The 14,628-nt window shown below is 39.7% G+C and overlaps 1 protein-coding gene across 8 annotated transcripts in view; it reads right to left on the minus strand.

The window, feature by feature from the left end:
- dtna (dystrobrevin, alpha) overlaps positions 1–14,628 on the minus strand; it is a 37,650-nt gene that overhangs the window by 7,893 nt on the left and 15,129 nt on the right. For 4 of the 8 annotated variants that reach the window (XM_050033455.1, XM_050033458.1, XM_050033454.1 and 1 more), the window contains exons 10-16: positions 14,366–14,449; positions 14,074–14,142; positions 9,398–9,493; positions 6,599–6,680; positions 6,173–6,267; positions 2,076–2,189; positions 1,757–1,853 (exon numbers count right to left, since the gene is read on the minus strand). In XM_050033455.1, coding sequence (XP_049889412.1) covers positions 1,757–1,853; positions 2,076–2,189; positions 6,173–6,267; positions 6,599–6,680; positions 9,398–9,493; positions 14,074–14,142; positions 14,366–14,449 — 637 coding nt within the window. The remainder of the gene's footprint in view (positions 1–1,756; positions 1,854–2,075; positions 2,190–6,172; positions 6,268–6,598; positions 6,681–9,397; positions 9,494–14,073; positions 14,143–14,365; positions 14,450–14,628) is intronic. The other 4 variants (XM_050033460.1, XM_050033459.1, XM_050033461.1 and 1 more) reach the window with 2 other exon arrangements.

The following is a 14,628-nucleotide window of genomic DNA, read 5'->3' on the forward strand; positions in this document are numbered from 1 at the left end:
CGCTACTATGCGCCCCGGCTGTATCTAGGCTAACGGCTAACATGCTAACTATTATTTTTATGTCACTAGTCACTTGAAAGAAATTTAGGACGATAGGAGACAGGTTGAAATAAACCGAAATTTCCCTTTAAGATATTTTTTTGGGCATTTTTGCCTTTAATTGATACGAGAGCTAAGCATGAAAGGGGGAGAGAGAGAGGGAGTGACATGCAGCAAAGGGCCACAGGCTGGAGTCGAGCCCGCGCTGCTGCGGCAACAGTCTTGTACATGGGGCGCCTGCTCTATCCACTAAGCCACCAATGCCCCAGAAGCTACAAATTCTAAAACATGGATGCTTCACACACATTTTCAACTCTAATGGCTAGAAAATTGTTACTGTAGAACATGACGATATCACAATGAAGCTGACCTTTGACCTTCTGGTTATAAAATGTCATCACTTCATCATTTTATTCTGTTCAACATTTGTATGAGTTATGGCTTAAAACATGTTTTGTGAGGTCACAGTGACCTTTTACCACCAAAATCTAATCAGTTCAATCTAATCAATCTAATCACCAAGTTGACATCGGTGCCAAATTTGAGGAAATTCCCTCGAGGCCTTCTTGAGAGACTGCATTCACGAAAATGGGACAGACAAACGTACGCACGACTTGGGGCGCCTGGCGGCTCAGTGGGTAGAGCAGGCGCCCCATGCACAAAGGCTGTGTCCTTGCCGCAGAGGTCGTGAGCTTGATTCTGGCTCACAGGCCCCTGCTGCATGTCACCTCTCCCTTTCACGCTTAATACTCTGTCCTGTCCATTAAAGGCAAAAAAAACCCCCAAAGATCTTAAAAAAAACACACAGTGTCTCTGACCATGGCTGTCACCGGCGTAAAAACATGGGTGTTCAGTTTAAGGTACGAGAAGTTGGAGGCATGAGACCTGTTGGTGGGGGAGAATTGTTCATCTCAATTATTTATTCACTATTTATCAACATATTTATCATTATATTTCATTTTGTGCCTCACTTTCATTGTCACCATGGAGACCTAACTGCTGCCATTTTTTGGCAGTTAATTTCTAATTAGGACAGGATCTATGCCATCCTAATTAGGATCCCTAACTTGGGAAATCCTGTTCTGTAATAGCCAAAATCCTGTCCCAAAATAAGGTGGGATTTTTTCCCAAATGCAGTTAGGAAACATGTTTCTGTAATACCCCAAATCCCAAGTGATAAGACAGGAATTCAGACTCTAGAAGTTTCTGTAATAAGGCCTCAGGTTAGTGACACACAACAGCAGATATTTCACTTATAGCTCAAAATCTTAAATAACATATGTAAATGTCCTTTGCCTCTAATATATATGGTTGAAAAATGACAAAACAGGCCTCAGCAGAGATTGACTGCTACAGATGTGCACCCTCTAATGGCCATGTTGGGTAACTGCTCACATTTCTTTCCTCTGCAAAGTGCAGTGTTTGCTTTACATTAGCTGGAGTGATCGCCCACAGCTGGGATACATTGTAAAACAAGAGAAATTAATCATCAGCCATATTGCTCATCACCTGCCTCAAAATAAGAAACACAAAACCCAAGCTACACTACACATGCTCATGTAAATAATCTGCAAAAGATTCTGCAACAATATTACCACAGCCTTTTTATTCCCAACAGGAAACAGTATGTGTTCGTTCAGTAATGAAGGCGTCTTATCTGTGTGTGCTGTATTTGAGTGCTGTGAAGTCACAGAGATGAAAGGCGCGTCTGTGGTACCTTGAGAAGCATCATTAGTTGCTCCAGCTGCACCATGAGTTCCCTGCGACTCTCCTGCAGAGTAGACATTCTTTGTTCAAGCTCATCTTTGCGTTGCCTAACAGAGGGAACAAGTTGTACAGTGTGATGATGCCATAATGTCACATCAACAGCAAAATGAGGAGAAAAAAACGTGTATGATGAGCATCTGTAGGCTCCAACATATGCTGTTCATTTGTCTAGGAGGAAAAGTAAGCAATTACGATGTGTACGTTCAAGTGCAGCCTAAGCAAACGTGTCTGTTATAAACACGCCGCAGGATGAAAGTAGACAGAGTTACCTGAGAAGTCTTAGCTCAGCCAGAAGAGTGGGGTTCTGCTGACCCCTGTCAGGTGGCGGCTGGGAGGCCTCCTCGTGCTGAAGGCGCAGCCGCTGAATTTCCTGCAGGATTTCTCTGTAACAGGCATAAACATATGAGACAGGTTAATATTTCAGGCATGGTTCGTCTGTATAACCCTGGATCAACACAAAGTACAGAGGAGCTGCGTTTTGTTACAGTGCTACATGTTCTTGTATGGGCGAATTATAGGACAGTGGGCCCCTGGGCACACATATGCAAAAGGCCCCAAGACACACAGACTTTGTGGTGGTTTTGTGTCTCTTTGTTGAAGTTCTTTTGTCTCCCTGAGGTCGTTTTGTGTCTCTTTAAGGTAATTATGTGTCTTTTTTGGTCCTTCTGCATCTTTTTGTAGTCATTATGTATCTCGTTGTGGTTGTTTTGTGTCTTTTTTGGTCATTTTGTGTCTCTGAGATAATTCTGTTTTCTTTTGGTCTTTTTGTATTTCTTTGAAGTATTTTTGTGTATCTTTAAGGTAATTTTGTGTCTTTTTTTGGTCTTTTTGTGTCTCTGTGAGGTCATTTTGAGTCTCTTTACGGTAATATTGTGTCTTTTTTTGGTCCTTTAGTGTCCCTTTTATGTAATTTTGTGTCTTTTTGGGTAATTTTGTGTCTCTTTGAGGTCATTTTGTGTCTTTTTGTGTCTTTTGAGTGTAATTTCATGTCATTTTGTTATTTTATATCTCCTTAAGGTCATTTTGTATTTCTTTGAAGTATTTTTGTGTATCTTTAAGGTAATTTTGTCTTTTTTTTTGGTCATTTTGAGTCTCTTTATGGTAATATTGTGTCTTTTCTGGTCATTTGGTGTCCCTTTAATGTAATTTTGTGTCTCATTAAGGTTATTTTGTGTCTTTTTGTGTCTCTTCAGTGTAATTTTGTGTCTTTTTTTGCTCATTTTATATCTCCTTATTTTGTGTCCTTTTTGATCTTTTTGTATTTCTTTAATGTAATTCTGTGTCTTTTCTCTTTGTCTGTTTGTGTCTCTTTGTGGTTCTTTTGCCTGTTTTCATAGTTACTTTGTGTCTCTTTGCAGTTCCTTCCTTTGCATCTATTTCTGGTCTTTCTGTGTCTCTCTATGGTCATTTTGAGTCTCCTGGTTGGCTCATGTTAATTTGACAGCCATTCAGCAGGTGAAGGTCAAGGCGACCCCTGGGCCTGTGCCCAGTAGGTTCATTCACTAATCCATCAGTGGTCCTTGGAACGACCTTCCAAATGATCTTACTGTGGACACTGTCCAAATCAGACCGTGTTTGAATCTAAACTAGAACAATGGCATCATATGTGTGTAGCACTGCAGATATACACAAATTCACATAAACAGAGAGAATTTAATTGGAAAAATCTGATTTGTTTTTTATGACGCCTAACATAAAAAGCAAACAGCCTCTATGGCATGAACATGCTGGAGGCAATGTGGCCATACAGACGCACATATCCTCTGGCCTCAAAATAGAGATATTCTGGGATAGACTGAATTCAGTATTGAATGAGGTTTTATTCTTTTATATAAATATAACCTCCAACAAGTGCTCTTTTTTATATAATATAACTAAAGTGGCGCTGAAGGGAGATAATTACTTGGTCAAAATCCTACTCACAGCTGGCGCTGGCAGGAAGATCATTACAAGAAACTTGAAACAGACCCACCAGACAGTCGACAGTGGTTAGATACAGTGCAGGAAAAATATGTGATGGAAAAAATTACCCCATCACTGTGACTATATAATTTCATTGACAATAATGTAAATTTTGCACAAAAGTTTGAATAAGAAAACAGTGCTATAAATCGCATCACTAGCTGTGAACTGTGACTTCCTCTTTGCAGTTATCTGAGTTACTATAGTTATGTATTTTTCATTAGTTTTTCAATTTTGTTTTCAATTGAATTTAGTTTTAACAAGAAAACAGACACTCCAAAATAATATGGAAAACAAGGAAGGAAATATTAGGGCTTTCAAAATGTTTTGAAGCCCTGACGAAGACCTGCAATGGTCGAAAAATGTCGGCTCTTTTAATGATTTAGCCACTACAATAAAGGCCTTTTCAATATTTCCTTTCTTTCTTTACGTTTTCTATATTTTTTGGATTGCCTTGCTGTCAATCCTGTTGTTTCCCATTCACGAGTACCCGACACAAGGTTTTGATCTACGTTTGTCGTCCCTCTCTTTTTCTGAATTTAGTTTCAGTTGATTTCCACAGTTGGTTTGCTTGTTTCAGTTTAGATTTATTGATTTAAAATGTCTCTTTTTGTTAAGTTTTTATTTGTTTCAATACTAGTTTTAGTTTTTTTTTATTATTATTATAACACGGGGATGTTTGTCAGGGGCAACATGGGTTTTACAATATCAATACGAGACTTTGTCAAGGCAATTGACTCACATGTAGACGTCCAGGTCTCAATAAACATATGCACCAGTCTCTCCTGATATTTGTTGTGTTGACAAATGTGACAAAATTAAGTAAGACTAAAACATAAGATATAAACTAAAACTTGAGATTTCCTCTAGGTTTTTATTTTAATTAGTTTTGTGAGGAAAACAATATTGTTTCAGTTTGTTTTCTTTCTTTTTTTTAAATCTAATTTTCATTTTTATTTCAGTTAACTATTTCTTTCACACACAGTTTTTGATTTTATTCAGTTTAGTAAACTATAACACCTTGGTATGTGTGAAGGCAGTAAAAACTGAAGTTAGGAAAAAAATAAACCTGCAATAACTGATTTGTTTTTGCCACTTGGGGGCAGTGGAAACAAGTTGTGAACATTTTATCACCTCAGTTATTAACACAGTCAACAGATACGGAGCAACATCAATCCGTGTCCATCTGATGAATTTAAGTCCCATATTCACTCTCTTTCAGCTTTAACTTCTACATACTCCACTATGTTCACCAGCTAGTTTCTAACTTTGCAATTTGCTTAGAAAAAACATTACAAGAGCAGAGAGAGTGACCCAAAACAGCAAAGATACTGGGCCTAAAACTAAACCAATGAGGTGAAACACACTTTGGATTTTTTTCACAACAGATATTTTGCTTAAAGCACAGTGCTACTAACAACATTAAACATGTGTCCGTTCTATTCGAGCCATGACAGTGTGACAGTGAGCCTATAAAGCTCTGCAGAGCTGAAGGTAACTGCACAGTCAGGTGATAACTCTCTGTGGGCTCCTCACCACATGAGACCGCCCGCCGTCATATACATGTGGTCACGTGATCCGCTGTTGATATAAAAATATTAAATTATAGCTGCATTAAAACCTTCATATTGTTCACTGTTGCCTGTAATTGAACTTTTGTCTCCACTTTGGTTTCATTATTCACGATTATTTATAGATGTAATTTTAATGTTTAATTTGCTGTTACTCTCAGTGGTAAGTCTTTACTGCTTTTCTATTTTACTTATTTTTTAACTTAGTTTTTGTTCCAGTTTTAGCAACTTAAACAATTGTATTCGCAATTTTGCCTACTTTCTTTATTTGTTTAGCTGTAACTATATGGTTTGTAGATAATTTTCCACAAATAGAAATAAATTAGGAAATTAAATAATATAATAAATACTTAAAACACATCAGCTTTAAGTATTGTAATGGTTTGAGTAGACTAGATGTTCAAATTAGGAAAAAAAGGATGAATAATAATACAAAGAAAGCAAAGGAGAGGAGAGAAAAAAGGGTTGGAGGGTCAGGAATGGGAGTTGTGTGTGGATGTGTGTCGTGGCGTGAAGACAGTGTTACAGGCCTTGACATGCTTCACATAATCTGATATTCAGTGGCCTGTAATTTATAAAGTACACATACAGTTACTTATCTCCTTAAAAATGTTAATGTTTCATTAAGTTCCAATCCTGAACGTTTCTAATAATAACAATGGCAGTTTTCATGCTGCATGAATGTGCTCTGAGGTCTGTTTATTTTGTCAGACCAGGAACTTGTTTATTCTCAAGGTGAATTTCTTGTTGTGGAGTCGAAAAAAAAAACAAAAAGAAGAGACAAGACAAACAGAAGAGAGCTGAACAGCATCACCAAAGCAGTCATCCCTAACCTGTTTTTGCTCTCGAGCTCGGCAATGAGCTGCCTCTGCTGTTTGTTGGCATCCAGAGAGCAGGGGAGGTCTGTGGGGATCCTCTGCTGTTGAGCCTGTCGGAGAAACGAAGCAAGAGACATCACGTGAGCCGGCTCTACCTCTGGATGATGTCATCCATTACCTTATCTAATATCTCACAGGGAGGAGAATAAAACAGTCAAGTCACCAGCCATCCATCAAGAGCATAAACAGGCATACAGGTCTGGTTAGAAACGAGCACCACCTGTAAATCCCTTCATCATCGTCACAATAAAAGCACTGAAACTCTCACAGGTAGAGTCGCAGCGTGTGTTAAACCTTCTTCTCATCAACAACAGATTTTTGGCAGTAGATGCTGATGAAAAACTGTGAGCAGTAAATGTCTTATACATATATATATCTCACCGCAGCATCAGCAGCCAGTCTAGCAGCATAGCGGGCGATGAGACTGTGCTCTTCATCTTGATGGTTACTGCTCTCCAGCAAACTGGTGGAGAGGAATATGGAGTCACAACACAGTTACTACACAGCTACGCAGACATAAAACCATGCAGGAAGACAAAGCAAAAACCGAAGAAACTCCAAGCAGTCAGATTAGTTGTTTGGCAGGAAAGCTTGATAAGTTTCACAGCAGAGCCAACAGTGTAACCATGATAAGCTATTTATGTAAAACCACAAAAGCAGGAATGAAGTTGGGTTATTACATAAAAGTGAAGTAATCATTCGCTTTGTATTTAAAGCACAGAGAGGTTACTTATTACAGTCTGATCACTGATGAAGTCAAAATATGGTTAGGTATTTCCAAGCACACGTACAGTAAAAGCACTCAAATGCACGCACGCACTACGCCAGGTGAGAGCTGCTAATATAATACAGATAGATAACATTGCAAGGAGCATTAAAACACACACACACACACACACACACAAGCATATTAGTGCTCACACACACACACAGCAAATACAGGCGTCCCTATTTTCATGTTGCTTGTAAGTGAGGAAACAAGCAGTCATGATTTAAAGAGGAGAGAATGTCACATTCCCAGTGTTAAAATAAAAACCAGTCAGCTCACACACCAGTCCTGCTTATGTAGAGATTACGTTCTTGGACGGCGGTCAAATCTGAGGCAAACAGCAGCTAAAGTGTTTAAAGCATTTGGTACCAATTAACTAACTAACCTGCTGTAGAGATTTGGAGTTATACAACTTTAATGGGACAAATATGAGACTATTTTACCCCTTTTTTTCTACTGTAAATATTTTTAGGATTGATAAGTGATTAACTTAAAGGGACAGTTTACCCCAAAATCAAAAATACATATTTTTCCTCTTACCTGTAGTGATATTTACCAGTCTATGTAGTTTTGGTGTGAGTTGCAGAGTGTTGGAGATATCGGCCGAAGACATGTCTGCCTTCTCTCTAATATAAAGGAACTAGATGGCACTCGGCTTGTGGTGCTCAGAGCGCCAAAAAATACATGTAAACAGTGTTGGGAGTAAGGCGTAATAGTAATATATTACTTTTTTAATAGTAACAAACTAATATAACATGTTACCAACAGGATTTCGGGTAATATTATTACATTTACAATGTCACGTAGCGCATCACCACCCAAAATAAACTGTTTAGTGTTTTCATTGTTTTAAACGCTCCACTTCCTTCAGTGCACCACCAAAGAAACACATCCACTGAAGGGTGCCAGTGGTCATGTACAGTTTGTTTCCAGTCACATACATACACCGCATCCCGTTCTGCAATTGCACCCTGCGGGGATAAGAAGCTGGCTGGTGATCGACATATATAAGTGATGTTACTATATGTTGGATATGTTTCTATTCACATCCCCTACAACTACAGAACAACGTCAACACACAGTCCCGTTCTTATAAATAACTCTCTCTGTGGTGCCGCTGTAGCTGACCGGCACACCAGGAATCGGCAGGTGGGTCCTCCAGCTCCGGTGTATTAATTTGCGCTAGTCATCATGACTTTTTGTTGTGCTAACCTCAATATTTGTTTATTGTGTTTCATATCACAGGCCCACAAATATTTATCCACATCTCATAATTATCAGACTATGATCCTCTGGCTGACCCTCCCTGTGTCCCAGGCTGTTCATTTATTTTAAATGGTCTAGGCTATTTAATTATTCCATATCATCAAACTATTTTCAATATAAGCAGGGATTTTAATACAAAGTGGTAACCACTGTTTGTGAATGCATGAATGGGTCAGACCTGCAGCACTGGATTTAAAATGAACTGTAATAATGTGGAGCTTCTGTGCTTTGATTACCTGCTGTGAAACAACATGAACCTCATCCATTTAAAATGCCTATTCGTTCCTCTGAGGTCATTTTGGTGAAAGTAACACAAAAGTAGTGTAATAAGTAACTTATTACTCTACACAGAGAGCTATATTGTAAAGCACTTCAGAACTACACCTGCCGACCGTATCATCGCGCAGAAGGAAGGGTGCATCTACTGCTAGCTCACCTAGCATCGCTGAGCTAATAATGCTACAGCTCAGCCCAGGAGGACGCCATTAACGTTTACGTCTTGCATTGTCTCAAGCACGAGTCACTCATCCATGAGTAGATGCACGCTTCCTTCTGCGCAGTGACACAGGTGTAGTTTGGAAGAAAGAAAATAGTTCCTACATGAAACTGCTCACAACAAGGTCTGTGGAATATCTTGAGTAACCAGGTCACGATTTCTGGAAAGAGACATTGATGCCGTCGAGTGCGATCTAGTTCCATTATATTTGAGAGAAGGCAGACATCTCTAAAGGTGATATTCTCCAACACTCGACAACTTAGCAAAACAATCGATAGATAGATAAACAGCACTACAGGTAAGAGTAAAAATACATACTGTGCCTTTATTATTATGTAGTCATGTGTATACTTAGAAGATCTTTTAAGGACTCAAATATTTCACCTTAGAATCAAATCTAATACATACCGATCTTTTGGTAGAAATAAACTAGGATACAGTTCAGCTGAATAACAGTGTGTTGACAGAAGTGTCAGAGGTCGAGTTGACTAGTTTGTAAAGCTGACAGCATGCAGCGTTAGGGCTGAAACACACTCAGAGTAAGGTGAGTTCAGGGGAAGGATTGCGAGGGGAGGGGGGAGGGGGGCACTTCAGCAGAGCACATGGTTTCCACTGGTGTTTGGCAAACACAGCGGCACACCAAACTAACCATGTTTTGGGGTTGTTTTGGAGTAGGCTCACATAGAGGCCAATCAGAGCATGTTCGTCTGCAAGTCTATCAGCAACATCGAGGTTGTAGTTCAACCTGGAACAGTGCAGGGTTTCACAAAACATAAAACACGACATTACACAGGTGACAATAGAGGGACAGGGGACGAGAGGGGAGAGGCAGCGGAGAGGGAGAAAAGGAGAAAGTGCAACAAAGGGGAAGAGGAGGAGAGCGGCTGAAAAGCAGCCTTTCATGGGTGACTAGAGAGAAACAAGGCCATATTATGTTTGGGAGAGACTCCAGTGATGAAGGCTCGAAACACGAATAAAGACATGCCAAGCATTAAAAAAAGACTCTTCAGGCTGCATGTTTACATTCTGCAAGCATCAATCACTCAGTGCACTATTATTAAAACTAGTGACAGTCATTATTTATAAGTCAAACAATCTGCCAGCCAAAATATGTCAAGCATGCACAGTCTTTATAATGTAGCTGCTGTATTTATAGAGGCTTTCCACCTGCATCACAAACTCCTATAGCAACCAGTCCTGCTGCCATTATGGAGGTTCACGACTTTATTTATTTATTTATTTATTTATTTATGTGCATCTTAAATGTTAGCTATAGTGCCTTTGAATTGTAGCCAGCTAACTTAAAATATTAGCAATCAAAAAAATTATCATTTGGACATCAATTCATGAAGAAACCTTTTTTCTGGCATGCCTCCATGGTGAACAGAGAATTAAAAATAGGAGAAGCTTCCGGATGAATTGAAGTAAAAGGTGGCCGCATTTAAAGGTTTAGTGCATGGGATTTAGCAGCATTCAGCGGTGAAGTTGCTGATTGCAAGTAGACTCACATGTCAGGCTTTAGACGCTGTGCTTAAATAAAGACTGATGTCTTTCTTGCTGATTTTGTGTTTAGATGGGCGGATACAATTTCAGAGTTTAAAAAAACTCCCTATGTTGCAGAACCAATAGTAAACGCGCAGGGTGGTCCTTCGGTGGCTCACTGAACTCTTGTGCTCGTAAACATAGTCCGACTGCGTTAAAAGTTTTAAACAAAGTCGCTGTAAGTCCTTCATTTCCACAATCTTGTGGACTGAGAACACGTTTGATAAAACGGAGTTCAATCTCTCAGCATCCATTTTCAAGCTCTCTGTGCGTTTGTTTCCTTGCGGACGAGAAAAGGGGGAGCACACATTTCCGGGAGGGCGTTGCTTTGTTGCTGGCCTTTTTCTTCGGTGTGTTAAACACACTTTAGAAAGGAGTGTCCCCAGACTATCAGAAGGCGGAGATCTCTGATTGTCTGGTGGCGAGACTAGATTGCAAGCAACTGAAACTTGTCCTGTGTAGCTAGCGCATGGGTCAGCAACCCTTGATCCACTGTTGGCCAAAAAAAGAAAAACAAAAAACCTTATGCATTCATTTATATGATTTACTACAGGGCGGCTACTCTGCAGTGGGCTATTTATGACCATTTAGTACTTTAACTGTGCAGCATTGGTGGTGAAAGCAAATGAATCTGTCTACACTCTACTAAATCCTCTATTTTTCTTCAGGTCTTTTCCTTTGTTGGATTTGGAATCCACAGCTAGCCTCGTTAGAAAGACTCCAGGCAGCCACTGCTACTGAAGTTCAGCAAAATTTAGAGGGAAAGGCACCAGGTCGTAGATGTATGACGCACATTTTAATTGATGAATTTTTTAAGTCAATGCATAGGCTACACATTTTTACAGCTGTAGAATGCAATAAGAGCTGCAGGTTGCCTTCTTCTGACCTAGCGCTGGCTGAAGCAAAAAATGCAAATGGTCCTATTTAGCGTGACTGGTTTGTCCGTTCTGGGCTACTGTAGAACAACATGGCAGACTCTGTGGAAGAGGACCCGCTCTGTATGTAGATATAAACGGCTCATTCTAAGCTAACAAAAACATACGATTCTTCGTTTCAGGTGATTATAAACTAAAAAAAAACATACTTGTTATATTATAGTCCATTTCCGCCAATATATCCCCCTAAATCCTGCACACTGGACCTTTAACAACAGCAAAACTATGTCAAAATATCCATTTACAAACTCACACAACTCCTGCAGTATAAGCCTTATTTATCCAGTTGTAAGCTCAGTACCTTCCAAACATTATTTTTTGCTAAAACCCCCACTATTTTCTTTCATTAATATTTTGTTGAACTTTATTTTCCTAGCATAAACAGTGTCACCGAATGTAACCAAATTAAATATATGTACATACACAAGAGGGGAAAAAACACAATAACTAAATAAGATAATAATTAAAAAAATACATAAGTAATTCTTAAAAAAAAAATCTATATTCCTACATAAATATGCACCACAATCAACTGTGATCTCGCAGACACACAAAAAGTGTGCAAAAGAGCGCCCTGTAGGGTGGGATTCACCTCAAGATACGAACACACACACAACGTACTCCAAGCAGCTTCTCCACTTCGCCACATATATTTCTCTGTCCTGTCTTTAGAACTGTAAGAGATTTGTTCACATGATGCAACTTCTGCTAACTCTGTGAACCATTCCTTAAATAAGGGCTCACCTGGTTTCCTCCAGTTTCTCATTATAATTAGCTTTCCCACCATTATACTGGTCTGAATAAAAACTCTGGCTCCACAGTGAGATGTCATTTGTGGGTCACTGAGAACATACAGCCTGGGGCAGAACTCGAAGTTAGTCTGGGTAATGTTTTTTATACGTTCACGAACCTTTATCCAATATAATAATAGTTCTGAATCATGGGAGACTCCCAGAGTGGATGAAGAAGCGTCCCTTCAGAACTGCAGAACTCCCAACAGTCAGCGTTGCTCCAGAGCTCAGTCCAGTAAACACATTCAGTATCTTAAATTGTATTAATCTAATTTTGATGGAGTTTGTAGAGTCTGCATGTTCTCCCTGTGTCAGCGTGGGTTAACTCCAGGTGCTCCAGCTTCCTCCCACAGTCCAAAGACATGCAGGTTAATTGGTGACTCTAAATTGTCCGTAGGTGTGAATGTGAGTGTGAATGGTTGTCTGTCTCTATGTGTCAGCCCTGTGATAGTCTGGTGACCTGTCCAGGTTGTACCAATGTCAGCTAGGATAGGCTCCAGCCCCACGCGACCCTAACAGAATAAGCGGTTAGAGAAAATGAATGAATGAATGAATAATTTTGATGTTTCTTAATACCTTTCAATACCCCACAATTTAAAACATGCCTGAGAGAGCATATTGAGCGGAGTTCAAACGCATGTACTCACCCTGGTGCGCTACTCGTATGTGGAAGTGTTTTAAATAGTGGGTTTTAGCAAAAATGAGTTTGTTTGGGAAGTACTGAGCATACAACTGTATAAATGAGACTTGGATTATACTGCATGAGTTACATAAGAGTTTGTAAATGGATGTTTTGATATAGTTTTGCCGTTCTTAAACACAGACCCTCTAAGACTTCAACTCATCAAGAATTTTCTACATTTTTGGATTCTTCGTTCGCTGTAGAAGCATGCGAGAAAAACAAAAAAAATTCAGCATAACACAGGGTGAGTAACTGACAAAAAAAAAGATCAATTTGTGGGTGAAATATTCCTTAAAGCTCCTTTAGCAAAGCAGCTAAATAAACAGAAAAAAATTCTACCAGCTAGTACATACGGACCTCATCATGATGGCTACAAGCCAGAGCAACTATGAGCAAGCCAATTTAAACATTACGCAGTCATTTAATATATTTTAAATATAAAATATTGGTCAGTGCAGCTTTAAAGTAATGTAAAGCTTGCATTGCATACTGCTGGCATGAACCATTCGCCTGTTAGGAAACTTATTGTGTTGCATTTTGGGAAGTGCAGGGTCTAAGCTTTTGGAGCCTGACCAAGATTACACTATTTTGCCATCAATCTGTCTTCAGAACCACTCCTTTAAAAGTTGTCTCTCTCAGTCTTCCAGCTGTTTAAAGTCAAAACCCTTGTCATAAAGTTTAAATATAATCAGGTATCCACAGTCATTGTTGTGCAAAAGCCGGCCAGTAAACCACCAGAGGGCACCTCGCCTGTAAGTATTATCTGGTGTCCGTACAAACAGTAACCGCAATGTCAGATGCTCTGACATGCACATCGAGCATGACCTGAACGCTCACATCTGTATTTTGTGTATGAAAGGGAGTGGTGTTCCCTACAGAAACACTTTCTTCATCAAGTGCAGGTGCAGAGGAGCTCAGAGGCCTTTCACTAGAAAAATCACAATCAGCATTTCTTTTATCTTCCGATACACAACAACACCAACAGCAACTGAAAGCAACAAGTTAATTCCAACCATACGCTATAATCAATGAGCCTGGGAATTTAAACTGTCTTAGCTCCAACATAGAGAAGATTGAGGGTTACAATCAAAGCGAATTATATCTGAAACTGGCAGTTAGTATTTCCCATTTCTGTGTGAATGAAAAGATTGTAACAGACACTCCAAACTAATTGCAGGTGATCTTTATGATGCATGCTTCTTCCAGCGTCTTTGAAATAGCCCCTGGAGTGCAACAATATCAACCCCTCTATGAGAACACTAGTTCCTTCGGAGGATAAGCACTCTAGTTTATGCCTTATGATTATTATCTGTATTAGTTCACGCATGCATCTGAGCTACAAAGACATTCCCATATGCACACCTGTGTCACTTACCCTCTCCCTTTCAACAGATGTGGAGCAGCCTCAGTCAGGGGCTTTCTTTGCTCAACATCATTATTCTTGCTGTAAGGCAAGCCATTTACATTCAGCACAGGGAACCACAAGGAAGAAAGAGGAAGACACAAATGCTCACACACGAACACACACACACTTTGGAAAATAAAGGCGAGAAAATAAAGACAGTGTGGGTCACGGAGTCTACAGGGGATGGGGCCTTTAGGGAGTGTGGCAAACTGAAAAGATCTGCGGTAAAATCCAGGACATCCATTGTTAGGGCTGTACTCACTTTTTGGTGGAGTAAGGGTTCCCTGATGTAGGCATGGAGTGGGAGAGTGAGTAGTCATTGGCGATGTTAACTGGTCTCGGCGGCCTAAACAAGAAACAAATGTTTAGTGATAAACAAGGGAGAATCTTTGCCCCCAACTCTTGTAATGTTCGGGAAAACCCTGATGTTTATTCTGGCATCATGTACTCGCAAACACGCATGTAAACACAACAGGCAATACTGAGGGCAGCAAAATGATCAAACTGACGTCCATAAATCATACG

The sequence above is a fragment of the Epinephelus moara genome, chromosome 21 (assembly GCF_006386435.1).
Source record: "Epinephelus moara isolate mb chromosome 21, YSFRI_EMoa_1.0, whole genome shotgun sequence".
Taxonomy (NCBI): domain Eukaryota; kingdom Metazoa; phylum Chordata; class Actinopteri; order Perciformes; family Serranidae; genus Epinephelus; species Epinephelus moara.